General features: G+C 34.6%; 5 protein-coding genes across 5 annotated transcripts; 1 reads left to right on the top strand and 4 right to left on the bottom strand.

Moving 5' to 3' along the window:
- Positions 1-1,003: 1,003 nt before the first annotated feature.
- On the bottom strand, positions 1,004-6,027 carry LOC146926324 (glycerol-3-phosphate 2-O-acyltransferase 6-like). The gene is made up of 2 exons (XM_085758706.1): positions 5,284-6,027; positions 1,004-2,284 (listed from the first exon to the last, which is right to left on the bottom strand). The coding sequence occupies exons 1-2, from the start codon at positions 5,902-5,904 to the stop codon at positions 1,418-1,420; spliced, it is 1,488 nt and encodes a 495-aa protein (XP_085614832.1). The 5' UTR covers positions 5,905-6,027; the 3' UTR covers positions 1,004-1,417.
- A 1,132-nt stretch (positions 6,028-7,159) lies between these two features.
- On the top strand, positions 7,160-10,875 carry LOC146926325 (protein FAR1-RELATED SEQUENCE 5-like). The gene is made up of 4 exons (XM_085758703.1): positions 7,160-7,484; positions 7,977-8,094; positions 8,222-10,516; positions 10,605-10,875. Exons 2-4 carry the CDS (start codon positions 7,987-7,989, stop codon positions 10,617-10,619), a joined length of 2,418 nt encoding a protein of 805 aa, XP_085614829.1. The 5' UTR covers positions 7,160-7,484; positions 7,977-7,986; the 3' UTR covers positions 10,620-10,875.
- A 981-nt stretch (positions 10,876-11,856) lies between these two features.
- Positions 11,857-13,838, bottom strand: LOC146926326 (uncharacterized). Its single transcript, XM_085758704.1, has 2 exons — positions 13,690-13,838; positions 11,857-13,194 (listed from the first exon to the last, which is right to left on the bottom strand). The coding sequence occupies exon 2, from the start codon at positions 13,174-13,176 to the stop codon at positions 12,004-12,006; it is 1,173 nt and encodes a 390-aa protein (XP_085614830.1). The 5' UTR covers positions 13,177-13,194; positions 13,690-13,838; the 3' UTR covers positions 11,857-12,003.
- Positions 13,839-17,827: 3,989 nt separating this feature from the next.
- On the bottom strand, positions 17,828-22,371 carry LOC146926327 (uncharacterized). The gene is made up of 10 exons (XM_085706889.1): positions 22,199-22,371; positions 20,352-20,514; positions 19,552-20,277; positions 19,258-19,443; positions 19,094-19,174; positions 18,904-18,990; positions 18,688-18,828; positions 18,483-18,607; positions 18,325-18,400; positions 17,828-18,209 (listed from the first exon to the last, which is right to left on the bottom strand). Exons 1-10 carry the CDS (start codon positions 22,369-22,371, stop codon positions 18,063-18,065), a joined length of 1,905 nt encoding a protein of 634 aa, XP_085563015.1. The 3' UTR covers positions 17,828-18,062.
- Positions 22,372-23,303: 932 nt separating this feature from the next.
- LOC146926328 (uncharacterized) lies at positions 23,304-24,818 on the bottom strand. The gene is made up of 2 exons (XM_085758705.1): positions 24,606-24,818; positions 23,304-24,174 (listed from the first exon to the last, which is right to left on the bottom strand). Exons 1-2 carry the CDS (start codon positions 24,773-24,775, stop codon positions 23,517-23,519), a joined length of 828 nt encoding a protein of 275 aa, XP_085614831.1. The 5' UTR covers positions 24,776-24,818; the 3' UTR covers positions 23,304-23,516.
- Between the last annotated feature and the right edge of the window lie 557 nt (positions 24,819-25,375).

Here is a 25,375-nt window from a genome sequence, read left to right on the forward strand (position 1 = left end):
TTTTCCTTATATCTTAGAACTCTTGTGTTACAAAATGTAATTAAGTATTTACTTTGCTTTCGAGTATATATTTCATTTTGATTTGTTCAAAAAAAAATTAAGTATTTACTTTAGAGGGTGTAAGTGTATTGAGGCCGGTGGATGTTTGAAAGTATAGTTAATATATTGTAAAAATTTAGTGATATCTGTGGTTGTCAATAGACAACAATATGGTTATTAGAACTCAAATTTTGGTTAACACCATAGTGTCTGTCTTCTGCAATTTGTATAGGTATTGGTCTCTAAATAAATATGGATGAGGTATGTCCCTACTAGTCATTATTGCGAGTATGTCTCTATAACTGCTCACAAAAATACCATAGTTTACAAAAAAGTTAAATAATTCTTTTGGCGTGAGTTCTTGAGTTCTTTTGTATTTGTTAATTACATAAAGAGTCAGATTCAAACATTTTGTAGTTGAGAAATCACAGTTAGCAATTCAGAATTGTTGGATTTTTTTTTACTCAAATTAGAATCGTTAGATGAAGATTAGATGACTTGCGTATTAATGTCGCTAAATCGATTCAAAATCACAAAATTGGCGTATGAACCATCCGATTTTGATCCAAAGACTCCAATATTTCAACCAAATTAATTTGTGTGTGATTATTTGACAGATCCAAATTCATATAAAAACATCACTATGAATCTAAGCTAACTGTGTTTCTCTGATCCAATTCTTATGTTTTTCATACAATTTATTTTATCTCATTTTCAAGCAAATTAGTTGCATTATTGCCTAGCTGTAATATACAGGTCATGCTAACTAGTCATATGTACATTTCATTATTGCAAGTTATTATTATTTGGAGTAAGACAACAACTGTCAGCCTTCTAGCCAAACTTATCTGCAAATTAATGGCAAAAAAACAATGCATAATTAATTACCATTTGTGCATAAGAATCCCATATGCCACATTGTTACATCTCAATCAGTACTATATATGCCATAACTGTAATACACTTCATTGAAAAATCATATATGTATATAGTATAACCTTTACATCACAAAGATGCACAATAGGTTTTATAACCCTCAACAACATAAATCAACTACTTGTATTTATCAGAATAATAATGTACATAATATGTTATTTTTAGGAGCATAAACACAATAATTTTTTATATTATTCTGATAACTATAAAAACTTTGAAATTAAACATCATGGCAATCAATCACTATTAAAAAAATGAATTATCGACGGAAATTTCAGGCGAAAACGATAAAACTGGTCTTTAGTTCTGCCGTCTTTGATATTTTGCGACGAAATTAAAGACAAATTTTATGTTTTTCATCTGTAATTTAATTTGGTGAATAATTCAATTTTTTCTAGTAGTGAATAGAAAATCGAAATTGACTCATTTGTTCCCTTCAATTTTAATCTTTCTTCGTAGATCTAACAATTCCATCTGTTCCTGCAAGAATAGCATACTTATCCTTCCTTGTTAAATTGGTACATTCAAATCCAAGAGTCCCTCCAAGAACCCTTTGAATATAATTTGCAACTTCAATTGAAGATTTCCCTCCACTGCAAGTCAATTCCAAAGGCAACTGATTCAAGAAAGTGATCTCATAAGTTGGCATAGGATTCATGAACACAAAATAAGGATCCAACAATTTGTGTCCGCGAGCCGATGTTCCATAAAACAAACTTTGCTTCGTATTAATCGCGACAGGGACAATCCTATCCGTTAATTCTGCAAAAAGAGCACTAAACCTCAACAGAAACGGTTCTCTACATGTCGTTCCTTCCGGACAAATCACTAAGTCACCTTCTTCAAGCAATTTCTTTATATTTGCCGCATCTCTATCTCTTTCCCTTGAAAGCGCAACGGCTTTTATAGGCGAAATTATTTCGGTGAATTTACTTATACTATAAGTTACACAACTTATTTTTCTTCCTAATGCAACTCCTGCAACAACTGGATCTAAAACTGTTCTATGGTTGCAAACAAATAGAACACCACTTTGACCTTTTTTGGGTGGTGGTGGAGGTGTACCTTTTCTAATTACTCTTATTCCAAGTAATTTATAATTGTACCAAGCAATTTTTTCAGGTAAAGGGATGTTGAGATACACCCTTAAGATTGAAAGTATGATTCCAATTGGCATCCATAAGAAGGTTAAGAGTGCAAATAGAGGGGTTGGTTTTTGGACTAATCTACCCTCATGAAAAATAATTGGGCTTAGAAGCTTGTTTCTTGGTAATGGGTCACATTTGGTCCTTGGTACCATGTATCCTTCCTGTAATGTGAGAAATAATTAGACTATGTTTGGACAAACATTTTAATTAAATGCTTATAGTATAGCAATTATTATATAAATGCTTATGCATAAACTATTTCTATAACAAAAGATAAAATATAGTGAAACTATTTTATCTAAGCTATAATCTGTTTTCATAAGTTATCCTAAAAAGCTTATGGAAATAAGCTGAATACAACTTATGAATACGTCATAATTTGTTTCCATAAGTTCAACTAAAAGACTTTCACAATTGTTTATACCATTAGAAGAAAAAAAAAATCAAAGAAATCAATCTAAATATGCTTAACTTAATTAAACACATGAAAAGTTTGCATTGATTTTTGTCTTTTTTATTGAATTTTGCTTATCTGTCACAGAAACAAAATTTGTTTAGCACCTAGAAAACCTTAACTGTTTTGTGGGCCATGAAGTTATATCGGTGGTTTCCTCCATGTGGAAATTATCAGTTCATAGACTAGGATTTTGTCAAAATAAAAATAAAAATAAAAATACATAGTTAGGATAATAATATTATGATAACTTTATGAGTTTGGTTTAAATTTATTTGACACAAACATTCAATCACATTTTATCATACTGTCATATGGTAATATTGTGTTTTAAAAAATAACCATAAATGTAATTAAATTTTATTTTATACTTAAAAGAAATCATGCTACATGTGTCTTTACCTTACTCAACAAAAAGTCCCTGAATCTGTGATATCTAGAAAAGAAAAAAAAGAACAAGACAAATAAAATTTAGGAAGTCTAGGGGAATATCACAAGGATTGTGCTTTCTTATGGATTTGAATTATAATTTTCATAATCATACATTTTTTATGTGGTACAAGCTGTACGGCTTGGAAAGAGTACTACTACATAATAGGTTGGACATGAGAAATTTATGGAAAGTGTCAGAAACAATCAATCTAAAGTGAATTTCATTTGTATGTGTTGTCAATGTAAAAAAGATGTACATATCAATCTATTTATGATTTTATGCCACTATGTTGAGATGTGATTGGATAGAGAGATGTTAAAATGGGTCTAACCCTATAATCCAACTCAACTCAATTGACTAGTATTTTAGCTTGGGTCTAACCCTAGAACTGATTTTATAATTGGAAGATATCCAATTAGGGATTTTTTTTCTTCTGTATTATTGGTTTACTCTGTTGTACTGCCACGATACTTTTGATTGAAGGTGTGTTCTGATATCCTTTTCTCAAAATTTTATCAGTGTCGACGTGTCCATATCAGTATTGTGTTTATTGTTCGTGTGTGTGTCACTTCTTCATAGGTGGTTTATAAAACATCAATAAAGTTAGGATCATAACTTTAGAGAACAAAAAAATGGACCATGGTTTGAATTGGGGGACCAATACGAGCTAGTAAAGATAGAAAAAGACAGATGGAGCAGACCAGGGGAGCAGTTTTGTTAGGCCACCGGAAAAATTATACACGAAAACAGACATAAATTTAAGGAAAGAGGAGGTGCAATATTAACGACATGTTATGTTCATTAATGCTTTCACCCAACATCAAAAAATTAGGGGCCGATATAATTTAATAATCATCATGTTAGAATTGTACGTGATAGTTCTGTTGTGCAAAGAAAACAGCTCATAACTAAATGCTATCTTCCCATCCAAAACAGAAATTTGAAAAAGACTTGATCATAACAACTCACATGCGTGCATGCACGTGCGCACATACACATATATATGGGTTCACATTCATGCATTGATGTTGTGCAATTTTGATCTCTTAATTACTTTTAATCTTTAATTCACAAGTTGAATTAATTAAATTATTTTCAACATTCATTTAAGTAAAATTGAGAAATCAAAATAGGAAGGAAAAAAAACAAATTTATCCCTTTAAATCCCTAATATCACATCTACAAAAACTTGACAAAATCCTGAATTGTTTCAGAAAAGTCATATTTCACAAGTTTTAGGTGAAAAAAATAGGAATTTTGATCGATCTAAAACAAATTTCATACATTTCCTAAGTTAGATTGAAAAAAAAAAAGCACAAACAAACATATATATAAAGCGAGTGACTCTAGTATGAACACTTAAGGTCTGTTTGAGAGTTTAAAAGGGGAGAGAGCTTTCAAGAAAAGGAAGGATGAAATTGAAAGAATAGATGATTTCGAGAGCAGAGGGTTTTTGGGGGGTTTATTTTCCTCCAAGATATAAAACCCCCTTAATTTGTGACAGCTAAAAAATTATACTGGATGATATTTTGGATGGTTTGGGAGATTCGGATTATTTCTCAATATTCAATCGATGTTGTTATAATATTTTCTAAAAAAATTTCTATTCTTCTTTCACTCTCGTTCCCCAAAGTTCTCCCCTTCCTTTCCCCTCGAGACTCCCAAAGAGAGCTTAGTTATTGTGACAAACTAGAACAAATCATGATAACAATTAGATTTTGATTAATCAAAACGTTTACTTTTTGTTTTGACAAAATCAAAACGTTTACTTATCTTCATACAAAAGAAAATAACAAAAATATACATGAATGGCAACAAAAACATGATAAATAAATAGGCAGATAGATATGGATATATTAGGTGAGCGAATTAAATTGACTACAGAAACTGGCCAATATATTTTTTTTTTTTGAAAAGATTGAATTGTCAAAACTGTTTTGATTAAATATAAACTAACTTTTTCAACCATCCATTCTAAATTATAGTCTATTATATTGAACTCAATGTCTTTTTGTATAAGATGAGATATAAAACTAATTTATTTTGACCATTAATTAATAAAACATTCATCTAATACTAAATTTTCATGTTCCATGTGTAACAAGAGGATCTAGCTACGATTTGTGAATGTCGATTAAAAGGTAAAAATTTACTGCAGTCACTTTTCATGCCATAAACTAACACATTATATAATTTGGTCATATATAAAAAAAAAAAAAAAAAAAAAGTAAAACATTATGTGTGTGTATATAAAAATATAACAAATTACTAACCTTGCAAATAGACATGAAGTCAGAGTCAGTTACACTGTCTCCCAGTCCCAAATCAGGCAAATTGTTACTCCCAAATTCTTTCATAACTGCCTCTTTCTTGTGTTCACCAACAAGAACTCCTGGTTCCTTAACAAACCCACTTGCCCTCCCTGTTTTTGTAACCATCAATTCAGTCCCTAGCACCTTATCTACTCCCAAAAATGTCTTAACAAATGGCTCAACCATCAACCTTGGACTAGCCGTGACAATGTATCGTTTCCCGAACGAATTGAACACCTTCCATGTCTCTGGATGCACGTCCTCGGCATAGAACCTAGGCAACACTGACCGAGAAACAATCTCCACGTCTCTTATCCTTAGCCCCGCGAATGTGACAAAGATTAATGTTTTGATTGCCAAGGTCTCGGAGACAAATAGGTACATGAAATATATGAAAGGGACTAAGGATAAGAGAATTAAAGCTCTTAGAATGCTTCCAGCTTCGAGTGCGACGAGCATGTAGTATGGAAATGCACTTCGCGACACGAGAAGGGTACCGTCTAAGTCGGATGCGACGGTTTGGTTTGATCTATCTTTTGTGCTACATTTAGAAATTGGTGGGAAAAGTGGAAAGGCCCCCATGACAAATGGAGGAAATTTTTTTGAAGGAAGAAAAATATGAGTTTGCTAAGATGTTTTGTGAGGGAAATATGGAATTGGTTGAGCAAGCTATAGAGATTATAGTTGGCTCAAAGATGTTATGATGAGAGAGAGAGAGAGAGGGTGAAGGGGTTTTTAAAGGACGAAAGATGGGTATGGTAATGTTGGTGAACAATTTTGAGAAAGAAAATTTATAATTCAATGTAATAAAATAATATGTGGTGCCAACTTTGAGAAAGAAATATACAACTCAATATAATATACTAATATTTACTGGCAATAAATATTGATAAAGTAAGTATGCAACTCGTATTCTACATAAATGTGAGTGAATTAAATCTTGCAAGGGGTCTTATCGTTGGATAATATGCAAAAGAAAATGTTTGTACTCACCACTTGCAACTTTTTTTGACCATTTCTCATTGCTAAAATATAAAATTATAGTAACTAAAAATTAGTGGCCAATAAATAATTTTTTTCCTTAATTCATGTCACTAAATTTAGTTTTTAATAGACAAACATGTTATGTTAGTGATTAAATTGTTAGAAGAGGGGAAATTTTCTTATATCTAAGATGAAACTTTGGACCTCCTATCTATGTAAATTGATTTCATATTATTTATGTATTTTTTTCCCTTATTAGTTTTTATAGTGACTTTCTATTTAAAAAGTAGAATAATATGTGGTATCTAAAGATATGATGTTACTTATAGACAAAAATAGAAAAAGAGAGAAGACTTTTTAGGAGAATGAACAAGGAAGAGTGTTAAAGACAAAAGGGGTAATGAGAGAGAGTAAAAGTAGTGTGTCTTATTTTTGCGTGTGTGATAGGGAAGTTGTTGTGAGAGGAAAGGGTCTTAGAAGTGGTTGAAGGTCGATACCAATAGTTGTGTTTCATTCAATTAGAGCCTACTTTTTAGTTTATTGATGCCGGCCTTTGCTGCCTAATAAAATCAAGGATCATAGTGTGTGTATTTTTCATTAATTTGGCTATCTGCTTGATTAATTATATATAACTTTATAAGTCTATATGTATGGAGAAAGGTGGCATTTAGCATGCACAAATGTAAGATTTGTGCACCATGCACAAATAACAAAAATGCACAAATTTAAGGACAGGTGGCAGTTTTGGTGGGGTGTGGTAACCTGCTGAAAATAAATAAATAATAAAAGGAAAACATATTATAAAGGAAAATATTGATTTTATTGTTTTTGCTGGATACACCCCCCAAAACTTAAACATTGAGAGTAGTAATTCACCCTTTGGTAACACATCAGCACAACTAGTTTCTCACATAATTTTTTTTTCACGTTTTCCTTCTTGCATCCTTTTCTCCTTCATGTTCTTCATTTCTTCATAGTTCCAGAAATTTAATATTCACCATCAACCAACCTACCCATTAATGTAAAATTTTCACTCACCATCAACCAATCTATCCATCAATTATTGTTCAATATCAGTTCATTTTTCCATTGAAGGTTGGAGATTGCATCTTAGTTTGGTTTGTAGATCTGAATTCATTGAAGGTGTTGGTAGATTTCTGAAATCTTTAAACTTGAAGGTATGTATAAGCTTGGTAGATATGATGAAGTATGGTTGTTGCATACTAGTACTAGTTTTCATACTTGAAATGCATTTTGAACAAGATGGTCACCATTGAAGTTGCTGTTGTGTTCTGAATTTTCGATTTTAGATTTACTTTTATGGAGTAACGCACGGTCGTGCGGATTAAACACATGGTCGTGTGTAATCTTACTGGAATTGTAGTTGGAATTGTACTGAAGCATACACACGACCGTGTGGTTTTTTGGCATGGTCGTGTTCAATCTCACTGGACCTAAACTCAATATGGCCTGGAACACGCACGACCGTGCGTTATATTGACACGGTCGTGTTACAGTTATCAGGAAATTTAATTGGTTTGCACTGAATGGTTTGTACCAAAGCTTCATTGAATAAGTTTTTTTTCTTCTACTAGTATACCCAACCTTGTTTTCCTGCCGTGTTTGGCTATCCAAATGATTGTGTCTAATTGAATTTATGTATGTATTAGGAACATCGAAATGGATATTAGTGAAATTCTTGAAATTTTTCAAGTTTCGAATGTGAGCAACAAAACTGGGGAAGGCAACACAACTGCGGAAGGCAACATAGGTGTGGAAGGTTCAGAGGTATGTCAAAGTGATTACATTGTTGTCTAAAATATTATAGAAGTTGCATATATTAGCGAAAAGCATACGTTAATTACGGTAGTAGGTTTTGCAATTACTAAGTTATTTAGCATGTTATATTCTACAGGACTTGGACAGTGGCTCTTGTTCGGAGAGTTTTGCGTGTTCCTCGGATGATGATATGGAAGACGCGTACAATTCGATGTATGGGTGCAGTTTCGATGATGAATTTGCGGTTGATTGCACGACTGACTTTGAGAAAATTAATTTCAAGGAATTAAGCTCTGATGAAATTATGATGTACCATTTTCCGGATCGTCTAGTTGCATTCAAGTTTTACAATATGTACGGTTGTGTGCATGGATTTGCTGGTAGAAGATCCCGTGTTGTTAAGAACAAGGATGGCGAAGTTATTCAACAAGCCTTTGTTTGTCATAGAGAAGGTCACCGGGATGCAAGGAATGTCAATAATCATGAAAGAAAAAGAGAGCACAAGCCAACTAGTAGGTGTGGGTGTATGGCAAAAATTCTAGTACACGTTGACTACGGTAGTGACCGGTGGTACATAAAAATGTTTGACGATATTCATAATCACACATTTTTGGATGAGAAGTATGAGGGGATGCTACCTGCACATAGAAAGATGAGTGATTATGACAAATTTCAAATGAAAGCAATGAGAAATGCTGGAATTCCTACGACACGTATCTATGGTCTTTTTGCTTCACAAGCTGGTGGATTCAAAAATCTAGGATATTCAAAAAGGACAATGTACAATGAACAATTCAAGGAGAGGGAGAGGAAGACAACAGATGCAGATGAAGCAGTTGAATTTCTGAAGGGATTGTCTAGGACAGACGATATGATGTTTTGGAGGCACACTGTTAATGAGGATGGAACACTTCAACATTTATTTTGGTGTGATGGGGTTAGCCGTATGGACTACAAGGTGTTTGGAGATGTTTTGGCATTTGATGCTACTTATCGAAAAATTCGATATAATACCCCGTTAGTTATTTTTTCCGGAGTAAATCATCACAATCAAAGTGTAATATTCGGCAGTGCAATTGTTGGTGATGAAACTGAGGCAAGTTACGTGTGGCTCTTGCAACAATTTCTTGAGGCAATGGACGGAAAGGCACCTGTGTCGGTTATAACTGACGGAGATTTATCCATGAGGAATGCTATTAGAAGTGTATTTCCACACGCTCATCATCGTTTGTGTGCCTGGCACTTGGCAAGAAATGCATCAAGCAATATAAAAAATCCAAAATTTGTCCCGAAGTTCAAACGATGTATGTTTGGTGATTTTGATATCGAAGAGTTTGAAAGTAGGTGGGAGAATTTGGTTGCTGAATTTGAGTTGGAAAATAACAAGTGGATTCATGAGTTGTATCAGAAGCGGAATCAATGGTCAACCGCCCACATTCGGGGTACATTCTATGCTGGTTTTAGAACAACCTCAAGGTGTGAAGGTCTTCATTCTGAATTTGGAAAATATGTTACTGTGCTGTCAAATCTGGTGGATTTTTTAAATCATTTTATCCGGTGGCTGAATTATGTTAGATACAGAGAAATAGAGGCGGATTATGCATCTTCCTTTGGTGAAACCGTTCTGCAAACTCAGCATAAGAGTTTAGAGAAATCAGCTGCAAAACAGTATACAAGGTCAGTTTTCAAGCTTTTTAGGCCTGTATTGGAGAGAGCTTGTCGTTGTAAAATCGAAGAAAAGGTGTGCAATGGTTCCATTTTTAATTATAATGTTTTCAAATACCCTAGAGATGACATTCATTGGACTGTTTCATATTGCCAAGAACGATTAACATTTGAATGCTCTTGCAAGAAATTGGAGACATTTGGTATTCCCTGTGAACATATCGTAGCTGTTTTAGTGTACATGAACATAAGAAAATTGCCGGAATCTGTTGTGATGGAACGATGGACCAAACGTGCTAAAGATGTTATCAATGCCCAAAATGCTAATAGTTCAAGTCACCGGGATCCTGCATTTGTAACTACGTATGTTATGTTTGTGGAGCGTTGTAAGAGGATGGCAAACGCCGTGTTAAAGTGTAACAATCCAGATTACATACACAAAACCATGGAAATGGTTGAACAACACACTGAGACATTGGAATCATTCAACAGGGGTGAAGTTGATGAGATGTTTGTTGTGGGTCCAGAGACAGGAAGAAGCTTAGGTAATCCGCAACGGCTTAGGAAAAGAGGTGGAGCAGCAGCCGATTCTTCAACTCGAAATGCAAATGCGAAAAAAAAACGGAGCACGCCTAAATGTGGAATATGTGGAGGAAAGGGTCACAATCGCGTGTCATGTCGGTTCCGTCAAGAAGAAACTCAGTCTTCAAATTCCAATCATGAACAAGACTTTTATAATGATAACGAAGATTGGAACATTCCTATGGTATGTATGAAGCTGTTATTGTGTTATTTTGAAATGTCCAAATTCTTATCAATTTTTTGAACTAATTTAATATAATTTGACAATGTAGGATGGCTTGAATTAAAAGTGATAAGTGATGGAGGAGAATGAAGTTTGAAGTATGTTGTTGAAGTGGAGATGTTCGAGGATCGAAGAATTTGTTCGTTTTATGTAGTTTGTTAAAACTGTTTTTGTGGGTTTGTGTATGTTGAGACTTAAGGTTTTGAATTTGTTAAGAAATTTAAAATTATGTTGTTGTGAGCGTTCTTGTTTGAGTTCCCTGAAACTCAAAAGTATTTATCTTGAACTTTATGAGACCAAAAGTAGTTATATTGAACTTATGCGCGAATTGTGTTTGGGAAGCTGTCTTCATTTACGATTACTGAATGACATTTTATGTTTTTTAATAACGCACGGTCGTGTGTATTAAACACACGGTCGTGTGAAATCTCACTGGAAGTTTGCTTGGATTTGTGCTGAAGCATACACACGACCGTGTGTATTAAACACACGGTCGTGTGCAATCTCACTGGAAGTTTGCTTGGATTTGTGCTGAAGTTTGCTTGGATTTGTGCTGAAGCATACGCACGACCGTGTGTATTAAACACACGGTCGTGTGCAATCTCACTGGAAGTTTGCTTGGATTTGTGCTGAAGCATACGCACGACCGTGTGTATTAAACACACGGTCGTGTGCAATCTCACTGCAACTAAACAATTTGCCCTGTACTCACGCACGACCGTGTGTTATATTGACATGGTCGTGTTTAATTTTTCTGGCACTTTATTTTTTTTTTAAATGGGCATTGACTGACACGTTTGGCATATATTTGACAAGGGCGTGCGTCCAATGTAACCAAGTAATACCATTTTTTCCTGAGTCTAAGTACCGATGTCCGTTTATTTCGCTCGATCGTTTTGATTTTTTCATTTTTCAATCAAATGTATATTAAACCTGAGGCAAATTTTATGACAAAAATATGAAATAAAAATTAATTTTGCCCCGGTAACACTGAATCTTGTTCATGAGTAACATGATTTTGGTTCATCAATCACATTACATATTAACCAAATAGTAGTATACAGAACATCAAAATTTATGGGCCCTTTAGCCAAAACAAATAGTTGATGGCACCCATAAGCAAAAAATCATGTTTCTTAACATGTCTCGTCTCCGTATCAAACCACAGTTGACTCCAAAAATCTTGTTTTTTAACGTGTCTCATCTCTGTATCAAACCACAGTCTGATATTTCCTATGTCTATATTGACACTTTTTTCGTATGAACAAGTGCACATATCCAATTGAACCAATCAACAATCATTAACAAAAAATATTTACACAACATACCAGAATATTCATTATGAGTGTGTACCGAGCTAAATAAGTTAAGAGCTAAATAAATTACAACAAAATGATAATTCTTCAAACAAGTTCAGAGCTAAGTAAGGTGTCATAGGTGCAACACGATTATTGTGGACCGGCTGGAGGATATCGCATGTTGAGTTGTTGCATCTGTGATGCAAGCATTTGTTTGATCAAAACAACCTCCTCATGCGTCCTGTCAGCCTTAGCCTCCATCCTTCGACGCCAATCATCGTCGTCTTGCCTTCCTTCCGTAGGTTGTTGTCCCTCACCCATTTCTTCATCTTGCGCATGCTGCCCTGGAGGTACCTGTGGATCTAAATCAATATAAAGCCAGTTTGCAAGATTTGTTGTGTCAGTTCTCGATGGATCCGGCAACAAAATTGAATCTTCGTCGGATACCAACAATCTAAAATTCTTGCCTTCACCATCTATGTCCCTAACCATATGTATAGTTTTACAAAAATCAATATCAATGGTGTATTTCCCCTCAATGCCAATTTCGTCGGTTGCCAATTTTGCTTTCAACTTCCAACCGATGAAACTAATCAATCCCCCCGCCATCATCTTACCTTTGGGTTGAGCCGCCACATATGCCAAATGGTTTAGAAGGTAGTAGCCAGTGTTTACAGCACGGTTGTTAACCATAGCCCATAGAATGAATAGCTCATCAGCCCTCACCGTTGCCGTTTCTGGCCTACCGAATATGGTGCAGGCCATAACTCTATGTAAATAGCGGAAAACAGGGTTTTGGATCATACTAGCCTTGGCAGTTCTAGATTCAAAATGGCCCCGCCCAGTTATTTGTGACCAAAACTCGTGTTGGTCATAATTTTGAGGCCTATTAACGCGGTTACGAGAGACATGAATGAGCCCCGCGCTTGCGAAACCCATTTTGTCACAAAACTGAGAAAGTGACATGTTGTACTCTACGTTACCGAGGCTAAATGAAACTTTGGAATTTTCTCTATCCGGAACAAAACAGAGGGTACTCATAAATTCAAGTGTAGATGTTACAAAGGTGTAATGCGTATCTCCTACAAAGTCAGTCCAACCTATGTTATTAAGGAGTGTCATAACATTGGATTTTATCCCGAATGCCTCTAAAGCATGTGAATCGGGATACCTATTCACACAAATTTCTCTATTCATAAGCATGTTGTACCTTTCCCGTTCAGATTCGGAGGTCAGAATAATCCCCCTCGCATTTTGTATACCCTTTTTCTTGGTGCAGTGAGAAGTGGAACCAACATCAACTCCCTTTCCCTTAGAAGCCATTTTTGAACACTTTTGTTCCTGTCGCAAACAAAAAAAAAATAATTATAAATCAACCTTAAAAAAACAAACACAAGATTCTTAACCAAATAAAACAACCAAATAGTAGTATTTAACATTTCTTGATGATAAAAAAACCAAATTCATACCCAAATAAAAAAAACCAAATTCATATACATATTCATAGACACACTAACAATTTTAACTGCTAGATCAAACATTTGAACTTTGAAATGTGTGAATTTTAATGAATAAATTCCAATTTTAACTGCTAAAAAAAATGCACGTGTAATATCAAATCATACAAGGAAGATCTTTCAAGAGTTTAATAAATAATGAGATTTAAGAATCATATTTTTTTTTTAACACAAAAACAAAAACCCTAATTTATTAACAAGGAAGATTTGGAGAAATAAAGATGAAGAATAAGACATATAGACAATTACAATGGATTGATTTGGAGAAATGTTGATGAAGGAGAAATAAATATGAAGAATAAGACATATAGTCACTTACAAGGGATTGATTTGGAGAAATAAAGTGAAGAATAAAGATAAAGATGAAGATCTGGAGAGATAAGGAACTATGGGAGAAAAGGGAAGATTTGGATTGATTTGGTGGTTTATGAAGATCTGGAGAGATAAGGAACTATGGGAGAAAAGGGAAGATTTAGATTGATTTGGTGGTTTATCTTCAAAGATTTGGGTGGTTATGATGAAGTGTTGGAGAGATATGGCTGTATGGGAGAAGCAGGTCGTGTGTAAGTATTTAGGAGAGAAGCAACACGTTTGTAACTGCTGAGAATGAGTGAATGGTGGGGCTTAAATGGCTTGATTTATGTTAATTTAAAGCACACGGTCGTGTTTCTGAATGACACGGTCGTGTGCTAAGACTCTGGTCGTTTATGTTAATTTCAAACACACGGTCGTGTTTCTGAGTTACACGGTCGTGTGTGAAGACTCGTACTTTATGTTAATTTCAAACACACGGTCGTGTGTTTGAATGACACGGTCGTGTGGAAAGATATAATATCGGCCATATGGTTAGAATATCCTCAAATACATCCTCCGTCTTATGTTATAATAAAAAAATTGTTATATCCTTATAAAATAAACAACAAAACATGTTTAAAGTTGGTCAAAAAAATGATTAAAGATATAATATGAACGAGGGGACATCATACAAGATTTAGGACATAAGTATGATTGTTTCAATCATAAAATAGTGCATATATTTCTTGTACAAACCACAAACCAAGAACAAATTAATTGAAAAGATGGAACAACATTAGAACAAATTTAGCAACATATTCATTGTACATACCAAGAACAAATTAATACATTCATTGTTCACAACATATTGGAATAAGGATTGCAAGTCTTGATGGAGCATATTCAAAAAGAAAAAAAGAACTAAGCATTGAAGTAACCAAGTCGTGCAACGTGATTATTCAGGATCGGCTTGAGGGTTTTCGATGTTGAGGTGTTGCATAATTGCAAGAAGCAATTGTCCTTGGTTGTCGATCTTAGCCTCAATCCTTCGACGCCAGTCCGCTTCATTTTCCATTTCTCCGACGGGTTGTTGTTGTTCATGGTGATCACCCATTTCCTCATCCTCACCTTGCTGCTCTTGAGGTTCACCTTGCTGCTCTTGAGGTTCATCTTGCTCATTATGCACTTGTGGTACCTGTTGTGTTACATCATGATAAAGCCAATTTTCTATGTTCGTGGTGTCAGTTCTCGATGGATTTGGCAATAAAATTGAATCTTTGCCGTATATCAACAATTGAAAATTTGTATTCGACCCATCTACCTCCCTAACCATACGGATATTTTTACAGAATTCAAGATCAATCTCGTAGTTCCCTTCAAGGTAATGTCCGTCAGCTCTAGCATTCGCTCCAAGCTTCTTACTAATGAATCTAATCACTCCTCCCACCACTATCTTACCCTTGCTTTTAGCCGCCGCCACACTTGCCAAATGGTTTAGTAGGTAGTAACCAGTGTTGACAGCACGCTTGTTAACCATGGCCCATAAAATGAATAGCTCGTCAGCCCTCACCGTTCCCGTTTCCGGCCTACCGAAAACGGTGCAAGACATAATTCTATGGACGTAGCGGAAAACAGGGTTATGAATCATGCTTGCCTTGGCAGATTGGGCATAGAAATGGTCATGCCCACTAATTTTTAACCAAAACTCTTGTTGGTCATAATCTTGAGGCCTAGTATCCTCGTTATGAGAGCCATGAATGAGCCCCGCGCTTGCGAAGCCCATTTTGTCACAAAATTGAGAAAGTGTCATGTCAAACTCTTGGTTATTCAAACTGAATGAAACGAAGTGGTTCGGGTCAGTGAGATTATCTTTATCCTTCTTAAAACAGAGGGTACTCAAAAATTCAAGTGTTTGGCTTTCATAGGTATGGTAAATGCTTCCTACAAATTCACTCCACCCTATGTTACCAAGTAGTGTATAAACATTCTCTCTTATACCTAATTTATCTAAAGTAAAATCGTCGGGATACCTGTTATGTATAAATCCTCTCAGGACAAGTCTGTTGTACCTCGACCTTTCAGATGAGGTGGTCAGGATAATCCCAAGCTCATTACCTTTACCCTTTTTCTTCCTGCCGCATGAACCGTCAGAAACATCAACAGCCTTTCTCTTGTTGGTCATTCTTCAGAAATTTGATTTCCTGTTCATAGAAAAAAAATGGAATTACAAATGAACTCCATTTAATATTAAGCCATACCACTTAATGCCACTAGTTTTCTGAATTTCGGTCTCAATCAAACAACAATTAGCACAATGGGCATATTAGCTTGAATGTAGATATCACTATTTTTCTAATTGAAACATCACACACTACTAATAGTACAATTGTTCATGTGTTAAGCCTAATCAATGGGTGTAGTTTACTTCCATAATTTTTTATCAATGTCATTATGCTTTTATGAAATTAATTTGTGTTATGTTTAAATTTCAGTATTAGAAATTTTCATGTGTGAATTTGCTTATTGTAATGAACCAGGAAAGTGCACGAAAATGTCACTAAACATAAATATATCCCATTAATAAACACAAAGATGAACAAAGATGAAAACAAACACAGATGAAAACAAACACAGATGAAAACAAACACAGATGAAAACAAAGATGAAAACAAATATGTCACTAACATTATTCACGTTCCATTATAGCATAAAAAATCCCCTTTTCATTTGATTATTCACTAACATTATTAACATTATTCACGTTCCATTATTCACGACTGCAAAGACGGCGATAGAGACAACAACCGCAACAACGGCGGAGACGACAACCACATTGAAATCGACGATACCCTTTGGTGAAAACTGGAATCGGAGAAGAGTATCAATTGAATGAAAATTGGAATCGGAGAAGAGTACCAATTCGACGATACCCTTTTATCATTCTCTAACTTTGGTTTTTATCAATTGAATGAAAAACTATTCAGTACCAATTCAATAAAAGTTGTTTCAAACTAAATTCAAGAAAAAAAATAAGATTTTGTAACTAATCCATTTGTAAACCATTTTTTAATCAAATCCAGTTTAAACCGGTTTTGAACCATATGGGAACCAGACTGTTTATGAACCAGAAAAATGGTTTGGATCTCAAACTACAACCATTTAAGTGGATTGGTTCTTATATTTGGTTAACCATGGACACCCCTAATCATTGCTAACATATGATGAATCAATGTCACAGACACACTTACAATTAGAGGGTTTGTAGAGAACTTACTTGAGTGAGGGTGGTGACCGATGTTGACGCGTAAGAGAAGAGAGAAGTTTGGAGATTTGGGTTTTTGTGATTAGATAACTTAGTTGTTTGTTTGTTTTTTTGAAAGATTTGAGTGTTTTTGTTGAAGATTTGGAGATATAGAGAAGTTTGGGAGGAGATGAGAGAAGTTGATAGGAGTTGAGAGAAGTTGAGAGGAGTTTAGAGAAAATGGGTGAATGGTGTCGTTTGGTATGGACAAATGGGTGAATGGGTGGGTTAAAACCCATTATGTGTTTGGATGTAGCGCACGGTCGTGTGGATTAAACACATGGTCGTGTGCAATGTCACTGGAACTCTAGTGGAATTGTACTGAATCATACGCACGGTCGTGTGGATTAATCACATGGTCGTGTGCTAACTCACTGGAACTAGACACATAATATGGCATGAGCTCGCGCACGACCGTGTGTTCTAATGACACGGTCGTGTTTAATTATCAGACAATTTAACTTCATGATCTGCTGCATACGCTCGATCGTGTGATTTTTCGTCACGGTCGTGTGTCAAGTCCCTGAAACTAACCTCAATGTATGACCTGATCAAACGCATGGTCGTGCATAATATTGACACGGTCGTGCTTAATTTTTCTGGCACTTTGTTATTTTTAACTGGGCATTGACTGACACGATTGGCATATATTTGACAAGGGCGTGCGTCCAATGTAACTAAATAATACCATTTTTTCCTGACTCTAAGTACCAATGTCCCTCTATATCGTTGGATCGTTTTGATATTTTAATTTTTCAATCAAATGTATATTAATATGATATATAAACTATGATATATAAAAATATGATATAGTGAGCCAAGTTATAGGACATAAAAATATGATATATAAATTACATAGTGGTAAGACTGAATCTTGTTCACGAGAAACATGATTTTTGTTCATCAATCACATTACATAGTTAACCAAAACAACAATACAAAACATCAAAATTTATGGGCCCTTTAGCCAAAACAAATAATTGATGGCACCCATAAGCAAAAAATCTTGTTTCTTAACATGTCTCATCTCCCTATCAAACCACAATTGACTCCAAAAATAAGGTTTGATTGGAGATGAGATAAATCTGCTCCCACCATTAATCGGTATCCAGATCAATGGGTTTCTTGTCTTTCTTGGTCTTCACAAATGCATCGGTCTTCTCGTGAACTTGAAAGCGGAGGGAATTTTGATCCCCAATCAACAGTTCAGCCGCAGTGTTCAGCCGCACAGATTTCTCGTTTATCTACATTTGAAAAAAATAAATAAAATGCTTAGTAAAAATATTAACATAAAGATGGAATGTGGAATTACTTTAGACCAAAGAATGATATCTAATTATTACATTTTAGAAAACTTACGGTGCTATGAAAATCTTCCGGCCTATAATAATGTTCCATACTTAGCCAGTGCAACACCCATACTCCGGAGTTTTCGCTGTAATGATAACAACTACGTTATATCGTATAACAGAAGCACAATAATTGATTCATTAATTTTGGAAATTACAATATCTTACCTACTACTCCGGGCATCAGCCATTCCACTAGGCCGGACAATTTCAAACTTTTCAAAGTCATGACTCTTGTTGCGAAAGACCGTGGAGTACTCATCACCCTTCACAAGGTGATGTAACAACAATCCCTGATATAAAGTGGACTTCTATGTCAATGTTTTAGAAGTAATAGCAAGTATTTATTTGAAATAGTTTATTAGTTATTTACCATTGTTTTAATCTTGTGATGTCTTTGGTTCTCGGTTAATCCAGCTGGACAGTTAGAATCAAGGTGATACGTGATTCCGCTTGGAACATGTACCACCATCACAAACCAATGACCATTCGCACCCCTCAATGGAATATATATCTGTAATGCAAAATGATGCAATGGTTTTAGATTGACAACGACGAATCTTTTCAAAGTTTTGCTATGTATACTTACAAACTTCACTTGTGCGAAAGGTGCCATCCAGTCTGTACAGTACTTCGCTCTCATTTCTGGTAACTTTAATCCTTCCTCGAAATCAAACTATTTGTAAACAAAATAATATCCCCTGTTATGTTACTACTACTTTGCTTTTTAAACAACTTATAGAAAATTTAACATTATAGTAGAGAAATAATAGCCAAACCGCAAATGATGGAGGGAGGCACCAAACAGACTGCCTCAAGGTGTGTCTACATGTTATCCTTGCCGCTGCCAATGCAATTACCTTGCAATGTATAAATTTTGTAAGTTTACCTAATCTTGCCAAAAATATCCCAAATTCAAATTTAAGGTAATCCGTGTTCTTACCAATTCAGTTATATGAACAGAAGGGAGGAGACATTGAAGCTCAGACCTTGTAGCAGTTAGACCCATTGTCAGCACAAGTGTCTCGTTAATCAAATTACCTTCAGGTGATTTCTCGAAAAGGTAGGAGCATACATGTGCATTCCTAAGAGCTCGTTTCGTTTCTTCGTCAAGAGCAACTTCCTTTCCCTGCAGTGTAAACCTTGGATTGTTATATGCATGCAAAACACCAGTCACATATAGTTATCATATTACAAAATCAAGAAATGAATTTGGTTGAATATTATTTATTTTTACCTTCGGTGTAACTTCATCTTTCTTCCTAGCACTTCGTGGAGTTGCTTCTTCCCATTGTCGTTTGAAATTCTTCGCCGATTGATGAACTTTGGCGCTTTTTTTTGAAGAACTACTTTTTGTTGGCTTCAGCGTCGGCGAAGGGGTGTGAAATTTCAATCTCTTGTTGACACTACCTGTTGGGACCGTAGATGGTGCAGCTTGGCTCAAATGTTTAGACTTTCTTTTGTAGTCGCTCTTTGTGATGAGACCACTTTGCTTAGCACTCGTCCTGCCTTTGTCCGGTGTCTCTTCCTCCAGCCAATGGTCCGGTACAAAAGCTTTTCCCACACTTTTTGAAAAGTTAGTCTTTGAAACCTTAACATCAACTGCATGATCGTCAAAATTGTCCATTCCACCAAAGACACTGTTGCTCCCACCATTAAACACATCGTGTTTGGATGTACCCTCGGCAAAATTTTCACGAAGAAAACCTTGATGAATATATTTGCCAAAAGATTCATCAACTTTTTCAGATTCATAACCCACCCCTAATTCAGCTAGCTCCTTCGCAAAACGTTCTTGTTCGGGTGGCACGGGTGGTTCCTTAAATTCGTTCTCTTCGGAGCTTGTTGATGAACCGTGACCATTACAAACACTTTTAGAATTTGCCAACACTTCAAATACATCAATAGAGGTTTGTATAGCAGCAATGTTACTCCTCAATAAGTTTACTTCCTTGGTTAATCCCTGTTATACCGCAAATATGTTAGGACTATAGTAACAGTCACAAGAAAGGAACATACAAGAACAAAATGTTATACCGTTTCAAGAGAATCTTGTTTCTTCGACACTTCACTAAGCAAGACTTTCAAGGAAGTAATCTCTTCCATGACATCTTGAAGAGTAAGCTCTTTATTACCACCAACAACTTCTTTGTTGGCAATACATCCAGAAGTGGCATCTTCCAATTCTATTGTCACGTGACTACATAATAATCGGTTCATAAAATAGTTATTATCAATTAAATAGTTGAAAAATTATCATAAATATATATATATATATATCAAACTTCATACATGCAACATCCAACAAAAGGTCGAGACTTGAAAGTTTATTTCTTTTTCCAAATCTCTAAAACTTCATCAATATACTCAAAAGTTGAAGTAAAAAAATCATCAACAAACATAAAACTTCCAACATGAAGTCATCAAACAAAAGCTCCAAACTTGAAAGTTCTCTAAAACTTCATCAATATACTCAAAAGTTGAAGTAAAAAAATCATCAACAAACATAAAACTTCCAACATGAAGTCATCAAACAAAAGCTCCAAACTTGAAAGTTCTCTAAAACTTCATCAATATACTCAAAAGTTGAAGTAAAAAAATCATCAACAAACATAAAACTTCCAACATGAAGTCATCAAACAAAAGCTCCAAACTTGAAAGTTTCTATTAACTTAAAAAATAACTTCATCATTATACTAAAAAATTAAAAACAACATCAACCAATAGCTCAATACTTAAAAGTTTCTTTTTTTCATTATACCCATAACTTCATCAATATGCTAAAAATGTTAAAAAAAAAAATCATATCTATCACACTAAAGGTGTTCACGCAGAAGGTTGAAGAAAAACTCACGGCAATGCAGAAGGTGTTCCATTTAGTTGAGGGTTGACAGCTTGACCATTTTCTTCCATTGTAGAGTTTGTAGGTGTTCAAGTTTTTGAGAGAGTAATGTTGATAGAGTTTAGAGAGACCGTGAGAGAGTATTTTCTTACACTCAAGTCTCAAGTCTCAAAAGGTGTCATTGAAACTCTTTAGAAAAAGTTTTTATCTTGGTGTCAATTCAGGATTGGTCCAATTTGTTAATAAAAGGACTGCCTTTGGATTTAGGGGTCCCACGTTTTTTTCTAATCCTGTTTTACTACCAACTACTTAAATACCTTTTGCCAAATATTTTTAAATAGTATTACTTTAAATATTATTTTTTTCCCTATAAATACATACACACCCTTTCATTTGCTCACACACTAAACTTAGTCAGTTTTCATTTTCAACATGTCACCGCCGCCGCCAATTGCAATACGTTGCACTGTCAAATTTGAGCATATTGCTAAACAGTATGACTCTTGGTACTTCCCACCGATCGATACGCTATCGGAACTAACTGGCTATTTCAACGAATATTTCACTAGATATATGGAACCTACCCGCAAGGTGAAGAAAATCTCTGTCATAACACCATACTACTCCTTGGAAACTGTCCATAACGACTGGAAATTAAGTTATCATTTTGATAGTCTTGAAAGCGACTCTGATGTTCAAGACATGTTTCGATGGAGGACAAACGGGGGAGACCCGTTGTACTTGTATGTTACAAGTCAGATATCCGACTAGTAGCTTCTATCGATTCTTGTTATCTATCTTAATGTTTCGCATTTTTAATTAATGTTAGCATTTGTAATTTTAACTTTATGTAATCGTTCAATTAATGTTATATTATTCTATTTTAAATAATTTGTTGTCTAACTTTAAAAAATATGTGTACAAGCACTAATCAGCCCATAACTTGATATTTAAACAAATTTGGTGCTAATATTTTTCTAAATGACATAAATAAATCATGACATTATAACATAAACAAAAAATTATAAAAATCGATTCATACCTATTTTTTTCCACTGGTAACGAAAATTTGACTTCTTCTATCCTCCCACCACATATAAGAGTTCCATAGCCATCGCTGAATCCAATATCTTCATGTACACTCCAGCATTTCCGATCATTGTAAGATGATAGCAGGATTATAATGTGCCATGAATTTTCACTACAAATTTCCATTGAAAGCATGATTATTATGACAGAAATTTCTTCTCTATACAACACAATTTATCAAACAAATTGTAAAAATCAAACAAAAGATTGTCCTGATATATAGAGTGTTATTGGTATGTAAATTTAATGATACTAATTATTATCTAACCATTTCACAATAGAAAACATTTATTACAGTCTACTATTTTTTTTTTAATTTTGAATAACTTGTCTTTTATTTTTTACTTTTTTTTTTCGACCCCCATCAACTAGTCTTGTCTTCTTTTTTTTTTTAAATTAAAACAATCAACTAGTCTTGTCTACTTTTGTTTATTAAAAGATGGTACAACTTTTATATTAATTTAGGAAAAAATCAGTACTGTCAAAGACATGCATAGCCAAGCTTGCCTATTTTTTCCTCAACCCACCCTATGGAACAGCTGTTACTTTTGCCAAAAAACCAACCAAAAGTACAATTTTCCTCAACCCCCTAGGGAACAGCTGTGACCTTTGCCCAAAAAACTAACCAAAAGTACATTATTGATAAAGACTACTCCACAATTCTGTACCCCCATCACAGCTATCTTTCTACAATTTTTAGATGCAATGCAATTATCCAGCAGATAAAAGACTTCCCACTGTACTTTCATATGTTTGACCATTTGAATTTCAAATTTTTAGGGTCTCATCTGAAATATTTCGTTCCCTTCCCTCTACAATTTTGATTTTCAAATCTTAAAATTTTTTGACAGGCTTGCAACATTAATCATTAAAATCATTAAGCAGTACAAAAAAAAAATATAAATATATATAGTTGCATAATTCCTTAACCTCCATTAAACATAATCAAATACAATATTAAACATACTTAATTAACTAAAAACCTAAACAAAATACTGGAGAAAGTACAAATAAATTGACCTGAATATCACGCACGACCGTGTTTTAGTGTGACACGGTCGTGCGCAACTTCACTGTCTTCCAGCCTTCTTATTGTTCTGAATACACACACGACCGTGTTTTAGTGTGACACGGTCGTGCGCAACTTCACTGTCTTCCAGCTTTCTTATTGTTCTGAATACACACACGACCGTGCAAGATATACACACGGTCGTGTTCCACTTCCCTTCTACCATTCCATCTTCAGAACAACGTGAACCCAGAAAAGCTTCTTAATTTTTAATGAAGGCCAGCCAACCAAGCATGAACATCATCATAAGCACAACCACTTTCAGCTTGCACAATGAACTTCTTGCCCTTCCTACCTCTTCCTTCAGCAAAGATACCTCCTCAACTTGACTTTTTTTAACAGCAACAATCTCCACCATGGCTATGTTCTTAAAATTAGCAATTTCCATTTCCAGATTTTTTTCCACTTCAAGCATATGTTGTTTGTTTTCCTCCTGGACCAACTTCACTTGAGCTTCTAACTTGTTCTTCATGATTGATATCTCCATCTCAGAATCCTTCTTCACATTCTCGATCTCTACCTCAATTAATTTTTTCATCTCCACCAATTGACCACCAAGCTCTTTTTTCATCTCAACCAATTGACCTTCAAGCTCTTTCCTCATACCTTCAAACTTCGCAGCTTGGTCAAGTAGCACACAGTCTAATTCTTCTTCAACATCCACCGGTTCCATAGTTTCTTTTTCACATCCAATAGGTTCACACCACCGAAAAAATTTACAACTCTCTTCTGGCTTGTGCTTGCAACGGTAAAACAACCGATTAGGATTTTCCAGAGTCATTGACACCGAAATCACAGCTACATTTTGACAGTAGCATATCTTCCTGGCGTATCTAATCCAACCCCCATTCATGGTTTCACTGTTAAAATCAAATAATCCAAAAAAACAGTTAACAACATAATCAATTCAAACATTTATATGAATAACCATAACTATAAAATAATCAATTCAATTTATATTTCATCCTCTTTCAAAATCAGTCAACAACATCACACACTAGTACAAGAAGGTTTAACATTTCAAAAAAAAATATTGTATTTAAAATTTAATTTCAACACAACACATTTCCCATTCCTTTTCATTTTCATTTTTCTCCATTCATTCAACACAATCTCAAAGTGAAACCATAGTCAACACTTCATTTTTGGAAATTGAACAACATTTAAAAACAAAATCGAAATCCAAATTAATAGTGAAACCAAAAAGGAATTGAAGAATAATCCAGATTATTAGTGAAACCAAAAGGAATTGAAGAAGAACTTAGAAAAATTAATTAAATTTTAAACTTACGATGAAGATTGAAGAAGTTGAAGCTCGGATGAAGAGAAGAAGATGATGCAGAATTCGTAGAGAAGATTGGTAGAGAAGATGGTCAAGCAATTTTCTTGGATCTGGGTAGCAGAGAATTCGTGAATGAAAATATATGTCATGAATGAGATCACAATCCTTATATCAACCATACACCAACCCTTCTCATCTGTTTGGATTGGAAAATTTTAAGCTTAATGAAACAAATGGAAAGAAATTTATGTAAAAGAGTGAAATAAGATCATTAAATGTTTGTTTGGTAGTAGATGGAAAAAAGGTATATATGCTATGTTTGTTTACAAATAGTGTTTGGTTGAATAGAAATTGGATAGATGTAAATATTGTTGGTTATTAAAAAAATGAATATTATGACTAATCAAGCTCTTAATCGACTAATCAAGCTCTTAACCCTAATGACAAGATTCTTCTACCTAAACAACTTCTAAGATTTCAAAACGACTTGTCAAACTCACAACTCTTACCCTAACTGAAAGAATCTTGTAGTCAAAGTACTTGGATGAACGTTCACCGACTAATCAAACTATTGTTACCGAACAACCAAGCATACAAATCTAACCCTGATGAAAAATGTAACCCTAATGACAAGATTCTTCTACCTAAACAACTTCTAAGATTTCAAAACGACTTGTCAAACTCACAACTCTTACCCTAACTGAAAGAATCTTGTAGTCAAAGTACTTGGATGAACGTTCACCGACTAATCAAACTATTGTTACCGAACAACCAAGCAT

Source organism: Medicago sativa, chromosome 4 (genome assembly GCF_051527215.1).
Source record: "Medicago sativa cultivar Bolivia chromosome 4, Bolivia_mono, whole genome shotgun sequence".
NCBI lineage: Eukaryota > Viridiplantae > Streptophyta > Magnoliopsida > Fabales > Fabaceae > Medicago > Medicago sativa.